Source organism: Saprolegnia parasitica (genome assembly GCF_000151545.1).
Source record: "Saprolegnia parasitica CBS 223.65 unplaced genomic scaffold supercont2.401, whole genome shotgun sequence".
NCBI lineage: Eukaryota > Oomycota > Saprolegniomycetes > Saprolegniales > Saprolegniaceae > Saprolegnia > Saprolegnia parasitica.
Genome location: NW_012156795.1, coordinates 1 through 8,635, shown reverse-complemented (window position 1 = coordinate 8,635; position 8,635 = coordinate 1). Strand labels below are relative to the sequence as shown.

The 8,635-nt window shown below is 57.8% G+C and overlaps 3 protein-coding genes across 3 annotated transcripts; 2 read left to right on the top strand and 1 right to left on the bottom strand.

Annotated features, from left to right (window-relative positions):
* Positions 1–43: 43 nt before the first annotated feature.
* Positions 44–733, top strand: SPRG_21832 (hypothetical protein; the record flags this gene model as incomplete). Its single annotated transcript, XM_012356209.1, has 1 exon — positions 44–733. One exon carries the CDS (start codon positions 44–46, stop codon positions 731–733), a length of 690 nt encoding a protein of 229 aa, XP_012211599.1.
* Positions 734–1,547: 814 nt separating this feature from the next.
* Positions 1,548–3,276, bottom strand: SPRG_16906 (hypothetical protein). Its single transcript, XM_012356208.1, has 8 exons — positions 3,216–3,276; positions 3,056–3,155; positions 2,889–2,997; positions 2,643–2,834; positions 2,425–2,595; positions 2,125–2,377; positions 1,918–2,075; positions 1,548–1,866 (listed from the first exon to the last, which is right to left on the bottom strand). The coding sequence occupies exons 1-8, from the start codon at positions 3,256–3,258 to the stop codon at positions 1,633–1,635; spliced, it is 1,260 nt and encodes a 419-aa protein (XP_012211598.1). The 5' UTR covers positions 3,259–3,276; the 3' UTR covers positions 1,548–1,632.
* Positions 3,277–4,478: 1,202 nt separating this feature from the next.
* SPRG_16905 (hypothetical protein) lies at positions 4,479–7,602 on the top strand (the record flags this gene model as incomplete). Its single annotated transcript, XM_012356207.1, has 4 exons — positions 4,479–6,767; positions 6,825–6,977; positions 7,024–7,403; positions 7,456–7,602. 4 exons carry the CDS (start codon positions 4,479–4,481, stop codon positions 7,526–7,528), a joined length of 2,895 nt encoding a protein of 964 aa, XP_012211597.1. The 3' UTR covers positions 7,529–7,602.
* Between the last annotated feature and the right edge of the window lie 1,033 nt (positions 7,603–8,635).

Genomic DNA, 8,635 nt, shown 5'->3' with positions numbered 1-8,635 from the left:
TTCCTGTACGAACGTCATTTTTTCAATTTGCCCGACTAGCACAATGGCCAAAGCCGCTGCCGCCACTGACGCTCCGGTCGTCGAGACCCCGATCCTGAAGGAGAAGAAGCCGCGCGCCGCCAAGGAGGCCAAGCCGGCCGCTCCCAAGGTCGCCGCCAAGCCTGCCACCAAGGCCGCTAAGGCCGCGCCCAAGAAGAAGGCCGCCGCCGTTGCCAAGGCCGCTCCCAGCACGTCGTACTACGACTGCATCAAGGAGGCCATTCTTGCTCTCGCCGAGCGCATGGGCTCGTCGCGCCAGGCGATCTCCAAGTTTGTCCAGAACACGAAGGGCGACAATTTCCAGAACCACTTGCTTAACAAGGCCCTTAAGGCTGGTGTTGACAGCGAGAAGCTTGTCCAGATCAAGGGCTCGTACAAGCTCGCTGCCTCGGAGAAGAAGCCTGTCGCTGCTAAGAAGAGCGCGGCCAAGAAGGCCGCTGCTGAGAAGGAGACTAAGGTCGTCGTCAAGAAGGCCGCTGCCAAGAAGAGCGTCGCTGCCAAGAAGGCGCCTGTGAAGAAGGCAGCCAAGCCCGCCGCCAAGAAGACGGCTGCCAAGAAGGAAGTCGCCAAGAAGACCGTCGCCAAGAAGGTGGTCAAGAAGGCTGCTGCCAAGAAGACTATCGCCAAGAAGGTGGTCAAGAAGGCTGCTGCCAAGAAGGTCGTCAAGAAGACTGTCGCCAAGAAGTCGAAGTAAACACTTCGGCGACTGTGCATGTTCACGGACGCCTCGCCGCGTCCACCCCAATCGGTGTTTATAAACACCACCCAATATTTATGGAATTTCGGTGCACTCCGTCGGTTTTTATGTAGGAAGGAGGCCAGTGTTCCATGGTCAGTGATCCATGGTCCCTGCTTGTGGGCAGGGCTCGCGTGGAGCAGAGAAAGGAAGGAGGACGTGCGTATAACACCGACCAAACCAGTGAGATGAATACACTTATGATACTGAGAAGACCAGACTCGATTATTTGAATTTTTAAAGTGCATCGCCCAGTGCCTCGAGTCATTGCACTGTTTCAAACAGAAAGTAATATTCTGTGCCGTTGAACACTGCATGTATGCCGGTATTCAAGGCAAAACCAAACTCGCCCAGACACAGTATTGGGCTAAAACAGTGTTTCGGAGACACTGTTTTTGATGTCGATCCTTGCTCGTGGCATCCTGGAACAGCATGCGCTGCTCGCCATCGGTACCACCACATCGGCACAGGAGAGAAGCGTTGAGTCGTGCTGAAGTGTCTGGCTGGTGATTTCGTCCCAGTACACAGCGAACACTTTGGTCAGCAGACGTCTATTGCTCGAGGGACCAAGGTGAGGTAATGTGGCTTCCGGCCTCTACTAGCAGCACTCACGTGCTTGGTTTGATATTGGCGTTGATCTTTCAACACGAAAGGCTCGACAATGTGCAGTGTATACCGGTAGCTCGATCCTTCGTCGCCCTCCACCCAGTGGCAGAGAAAGCGCTCGACCATCGATCGACCAGTGCGTCGAGGCTGTAGAAGACGCTGGAAACAAGTTGAGAAGAGTATACAATTGAGTCCTGATTAGCAAGCACGCGAGGTCCTAACGTGACGAGGACGACGGACATCGCATTGGGCTAATCGTTCTTGGACGATGGCGACGGCAGGACGTCAACCGTCGCCGAGTCCATGGGCACGGTGCGGTGGAACCGGTTAAAGTCGATGACCGCGGCGCCGGACGCCTCGTCAAAGTCGACGCAGTTGACAAACTGGTGGTTGAACATGACCTCGGACGCCTTGAACGACTGACGCATTTGGATCGTCGCCGACGATGACGCGTCAATGCCCTCAATGAGCACGATGATCTCCATCTACACGATGTCGTCATGAGCCTCTATACCTAATTTTGCAGCATGCCATACATGCGTCTCCTTCCAGTAGGCGAGAATCGCGTCAATCTCCATCTTGGTGAGCGATCCTTGCGCGACCTCGGTGGCTTCGTTGAACAACTGGCCCTTGTTGGGGCGATGACGGTTCTCACGGTTGCCAACATCTTCGTCGGCCGCGCGCTGGACAGGCTCTACATGCACATATCAATCGATCAACTGGATCGGGAAAGGACATCGTACCGGGGAAGCGGTAGTGAATCGCCGGGTTGTGCTCGGGCGTGTTGGACTGCATCTCCGGCGGCAAGAGCGGGCTCCACGCATCGAGGCGGTGGACGACGATCGACGGCAGCGCGAGGATGAGCCACGCGTTGAGGTCGTCGTCCGGGTGCTGGAGACGCATCGGGAACGACTGCACGTGGTGGATCTGGTGCGCCATGTGTGGGTGGCGCGACTTGTGCATGATGGCGTAGCAGCGCACGTGGGCTTCGTTGAGCTAAGAGTCCATGGCATTAGAGTTGGCCGTTCCAACGGCAATAATACCTGGTGCTTGCGCATCTCGCACGTCTGAAACATAAAGTAGAGGTGGCCGCGGAGCTTCTGGAGGCACGCGTAGTTGGAGACAGCGACCGTGCTCGCACGCGCCTGGCCACGCGCAAACCGCTGGTACACGACGCCAAAGACCACTGCGTTGATGAGCACACCGGCCATCGACTAGCCATCTCACATAAGAGCCGCTCATCTTGCAGAATACGCTGTACCTCGGTCGTGATGGCGACGATCGCGCTGCCGCAGTTGTTGAAGAAGATGTCGTTGCCGCCCGTGCCGAAACCAATCGTGGCAATGACGCTCACCGAAAAGATCCACGCCTCGCCAAACGTGTTGATCGCGAGGTTGCATCGGCTCGGGACGGTCATGTACATGAGCGAGTAAAAGCCGATGAGGGCGAGGTACTAGAACCAGAGTCACATGATGATTCGAGTTGGCGAGATGATAATACGACGTACGACGAGCGAGAACCACAGCAGCACCTTGCTGAAGCTCTGGTTGACCAGCGTATGGAACGGCGCCTGGAAGTAGAGCTTCCACGCCTCGGGCGTGCGGATGCGGCGAATGCTACGACGACGGTGTTCGTTAGATGAGGACGAGGATCGCCAGCGGGTGGTGCGCGTACTTCCACGTGCCACGCGACTGCCGGAACGGTCCGTTGCGGTCAATGAGGCGCGTGGGGTCGGTGCGGGCAAACTGCGGCCCGTCCGTCATCTCTCGGTACTCTAGCATGCGGCGGCAAGTTGAGTTGTGCGGCGGCAAAGGCAGCAGAGAGTATCTCGTACCGGCCACATCGGTCGAAGACTTGTTCGAACCTTCTGCGCGCATGCTTTTGTAAAGTGTGATTTGCGGCCAATTACTTTGTTTGAAGCGAAACAGCCGCGAGGCGCGACCGTACCTTGGGTGCTGGCGACGGGTCGTTTTGTGGGGCCCCTCATACGGGGACCTACACAATCCATGGCCTTTCTGACAGGTAACAAAGTCAAAATGTAGAGTTTGGGGTGACCCTATTTTGAGTAGGGACCCTGAAATACAAGGTGATGCTGCGACACGCCTCTCGCAAGAAGCGTCGCAGGGAGGCAGTCGCCTTGATGCGACGGACTCGCCGTCAGCGACGTGCAGCTTCCCCGTCGTCCATTGCGACGTCTGCGGCGTGTTCCTCGCGGGACCGGCGCCAGTTTTTTGCGCGCACTTCGATGGGACCAGTTGAAGAGTTTACCAAGTATATCAGGATTCGACATGCGATAATGTGGCAGGTGGACGGTTGCCGGAAACACCCTGATGCAAACTAGCGTGAATCGCTGGACAGCCGCTGACAACATGCCGAGCTTCTCCATACGAGCAGCACAGGAGCAAGGGTCACTCTTGACAGGAGCGATCCATTCCCAAGCTGATTTCCATCGTGCAAGAACGCTGCTTGCAAAGATATGCTGGCACAGTTCGTCGCTGTCGGGCTGCTGCTGGCGCGACAAGTGCGAAATATGTAATTGGACCCATGTCACGGATCCAGGTACACCGGTGTATGCACTCGTCGTTGAAGACAGCTTTGTGGACGTGCTTGGCCGCAAATGGGATGCGCACGCACATCATCGAAATACAAACAAGCACCTCTGCTGGACCCATAGGCATGTGCTGCACCTACTGAGGGCAAGCGTGTATAGTTCGGTATGGGCAATGCATGCTCGGATCCGCCCACATTCTGGGAGCGCCATGCACGACGTCCACTCAAAGCCACGCTTCACTCCAGTATGGGGCCACTCGAGCGAATCACTTCTGTCCTTTCTGACTGCATTACGCATTCCCTGCACCCGCGCACGGGAAGACATGCCCGGTTCCTGGCGCGTGTTTACCCTCCGCTGCCTCCTCTACACTGGCCACAAATGTCATGCAAAGGGCAACTTCAACATCCTTTATCTACATATAGCCTTTTTAATTCTATAATCCCAAACAATTATACATACAGCCACCTCTCGTATTGCATACCGGCAATATCGAAAAGCTCGATTTCGGATCATCCGACGACGATGGACGGGTACGCGCGTCGGTGGATGGCCTTCGTTCGCGTCGAGAGCGCCGAGGTCGAGCGCAAGGCCTACGAGACACTGCGCGACCGAATGCAGTTCAAGGCCGGCGAGTACCACCCGCTGAGCGACGACGCAGCCAATCCATGGAACCAAGCGTTCGAGGACGAGCCGCTCGTGCGCGAGATCAAGACGGACCTCGACCGCCTGTACCCGCAAGGCCGCGAACTGTACTTCCAGGAGCGTCCGGCGTACATGGCCATTCTGCGCAACGTGCTATTTGTGTGGTGCAAGACGCACCCGGCGGTCGGCTACCGACAGGGCATGCACGACCTCGCGGCCGTCGTGCTATACGCCGTCGTGCATGCAGCGGCCAAGCCACTGGAGGAAGACACGATCGACGAGTTTACCGAGCACGACGTCTTCATCCTCTTTGCTGCGCTCATGGGACCCATGGAGCCGCTCTACGCCGTGCACCAGACAACGTTGGCGCGCGACGACGCCGTGTCCGAGACGACCGCCGACAGCTTGTTTCGGTCGGCGACACCCAGCGCACTCGCGCCGCTTTCGCAGCTTCAGACGCTCTGCCAGTTTATCCAGTACGACCTTTTGGCCAAGCACGACCCGCAGCTCGCGTGCCACCTCCGGGACGTGGACGTGCTCCCTGAAACGTACTGCTTGCGCTGGACGCGGCTGCTGCTCGCGCGCGAGTTTCCGCTCGACGACATCGTCCGCGTCTGGGATGCCATGCTCGAACACGAGTCGACCTGCGATGTGTCGTCGTCTCGCATTGGCTTTGCCTTGCTCCCGTACCTCTGCGTTGCGATTTTGATTCATTTTTCAAAGACGCTGCGCGGAACCGACAACACGGGTTGTCTCCAGCTGCTCATGCGCCCCGCCGAGCTCAGTGCGGCCGAGATCATTGACAGCGCCCGTCTCCTCTTGGACCCATTCCGCGAGGCGCATCACGAAGACATGGATATCGTCGAGTTTGGCGCCGGGTCGCTTGGCGTTGTCTTGACCGCAGCGCAAGCCCCATTCGAGAACCGCCTCGCAGTCAAAGAATTCAAGCCGGATGCGTCATCGGGGGCGCCAATGGGGCCCGCCGAGGCGTCGGGCGTCGTCCGCGTCGGCGACCTCGTCGAGTCGGTCAACGGCGTCAAGATCTACGGCATGACCACCGACGACATCCGCAAGCACATTGCGCTCCTTCCGCGGCCGCTGATCATGTCGTTTTTGCATGTTGAAGACGCTTTGCCGTCCGCAGATGCATCGGCGATCGACGACTTGAGTTCGTTTGGCGTCGTACCTGACTTTCTCCCGGGCGAACAATGCTACGCCCACGTCGAGGCATCCATGTACGCGCCGGTCTTTCACCCGCCGTCCGGCACGTGCGCGTCCCACTACATTGCCGGTCGCCTCTTCTTGACCAACTACCGGTGCATGTTCCAGCCCGAGGCCGGCGCGTCGTCGCGTTGGGAGATGCCGGTGCTCTCGATCGCGTCGATTCTCGCCGAGTCGTCGCTGGTCGAGTCCGGCACGCACCATATGGCGGTCGTGCCGGCCTCGCACACGCTCGGCGTTGTTTGCAAGGACACGCAGAGCGTCCGGTTCACCTTTCGCAACCACGCCGAGTACGCGCGCATGTTCAAATGCCTCACGGTGCTGGCGTACCCTGCGTCGCTGACGGATGCGTTTTGCTTTGTCTACCGCCCGCTCTTGCTCCCGGCGAAGCTGCTGCCGTCGTTTGACATTCGCGACGACTACGAGCGCCTCGGGCTCCTCGGGCCGCGCTTCCGCTGCATTGACCAAGCCTACTTGCTCTGCGACACGTATCCCCGGTACCTCGTCGTGCCGGTCGCCATGTCGGACGTCAAGCTCCAGGCCGCCGCCACGTTCCGGTCGAGCCGACGCCTTCCCGCCGTGTGCTGGCAGCACCCGACGAATGGCGCGGTGATTTGCCGCTCGTCGCAACCACTTGTCGGACTCAAGTCGGCACGATCGAGTGATGACGAAGACCTCGTTCGGCTGCTGTGCCAGCCAGAGAACCCGGCCGCCCTCGGCGCGTACCAAAGTCATCGATACGTCATCATGGACGCGCGCGGGCAGCTCGCTGCCGCGGGCAACAAAGCGATGGGCAAGGGCACCGAGAGTCCGGCCAACTACCGCGGCGCCAAAGTCGTCTTTATGAACATGGACAATATTCACGCGGTGCGCGGTGCGTTCCAAGCGCTTGTCGCCGCGTTCGACCCGCTCTGCGACGACAACTACCTCGCCAAAGTCGACGGTTCGGGCTGGCTCAAGCACGTGCGACTGGTACAGGATTGAGAAGGCGTTGAAACATTATTTGAGGACGGCAATGACGACAACTAGGTGCTCCGCGGGTCGTGGGAACTTGCCGAGTACGTGCACAGCGGCGTGTCGGTGCTCACGCACTGCAGCGACGGCTGGGACCGCACGCCGCAAATGGTATCGCTGGCTGAGCTCATGCTGGACCCGTTCTACCGGACGCTGGCTGGCTTTCAGGTTTGCGTCAAAAACTTGAAAAAATATTGGATGAAATGCGGTGTAGGTGCTGATCGAGAAGGAATGGTGCAGCTTTGGGCACCAGTTTGGCTTGCGCTGCGGCCATGCGCGCAGCGACGTCTCGAACGAGCAGCGGTCGCCGATCTTTCTTCTCTGGCTCGACTGCGTCTGGCAGATCATGCGCCAGTTTGAGACCGAGTGCGAGTTCAACGAGAGCTGCCTCCTCCTCCTCGCCGACCACGTGTACTCGTGCAAGTATGGCAACTTTATGTTCGACTCGGAGAAGGCGCGACTCGAGTGCGCCAAGCACCATGCCGCCGCCAACATCTGGGCCGACATTCACGCGTCACGGGACAAGTTTGTCAACCCACAATTTGCGCCCCAGCGCACGCTCCTCTTTCCGAGCACGACGTGGAAGAATATCAAGTGCGCTCGGTTGATACTCTACAGATTGTCTCATAGTACAGTCGTCGTGTAGGCTCTGGAAGGCGTACTTTGCTCGCTTTGACCCGACGTTTGTGCCGCCCGTGGCCAAACTCCAGTTTTACTGAAAGGATCGTCGTCCACGAACGCTTGAATGATATATATTGATACGAAATATTGATACGAAATATTGATACTTGCGCTGTTTTGGCAGAGGTGGTCGTTGCTGCTGGCCTACCGACAGCGAACACGTGGGCTGGTGTACGAAACTGTATGAATAACCACGACCTGAAGGATTCAGTTCAACTACCACGCTCTAGAGAGAGAGGTCAGGATGCTGTTTTATATCCTCAACTAGTCGCTGGCGCGCAGGTACTCGAGCGAGGCTTCCAACATGGTGACCTGCGGCGGTGAAGACGAACACCAGATAATTTGGTGCTCCTTGAATCCAGATCTGGCATTTTCGTCCAGAGCCATTTTGGGTGCGACCAGAGTGGGTGTGAACGAGGTCCAAACGTCAGCATGCTCATCACTCCCACTAGCACGCATCGTTCGTTCTTGGGACGGCGGAGTGAAGCGTGCCTAGGTGAAGTGAAGAGTGCCTACTATCTCGACTCGCGATAAACCTGCTACAGGCCCGTCCGCTCCACTATTACGACGTGATGTCGTCGACCAATGACGCCTGGCCCAAGGGGTTGTGATCGCGTAAATGTTCTGTCAATGGTGGTGAGCACTCAACGTGTGAGCGGCGGCACAGTACAGTGTATCTGAGAGCAAGCATATTACTGCGGCTGTCTTGCTTGGTCAAACAAAGTAATATACTGAGGCGAGTGAGAGCCGCCACTATTCATTCATTCATTCGGCAGAATTTGTCGACATCGCTATAAAGGTACTGGTGTTGTCGGTGCTCCAAAAGTGATTGGATCTAGAGGTCATTCGATTCACTGCTGGCCTCTCTTTAACGCTCTGGTGCTTGAGCTGAATTGCGATGGCGAGCGTGCGTAACCTCTGGAGCCATCACCGAACCTGCGATCTCTTGACTCGCTTCTCGCACGCCACTTTGCATTTTGGAGCATGTTTCAGCGCGTCACTCGCTTCCTTCCGCGCCGACCAGCCAAGATGATGCCACCCCGCATCAATTGGTCCCGCGTGACTAAGCCGCGGCCGAGCGCCGTGTACGGAGCCTTGTCGAGCAAAGTCGCGACCTTGAACCTCTACAGCGTCCTCTCCAAGAT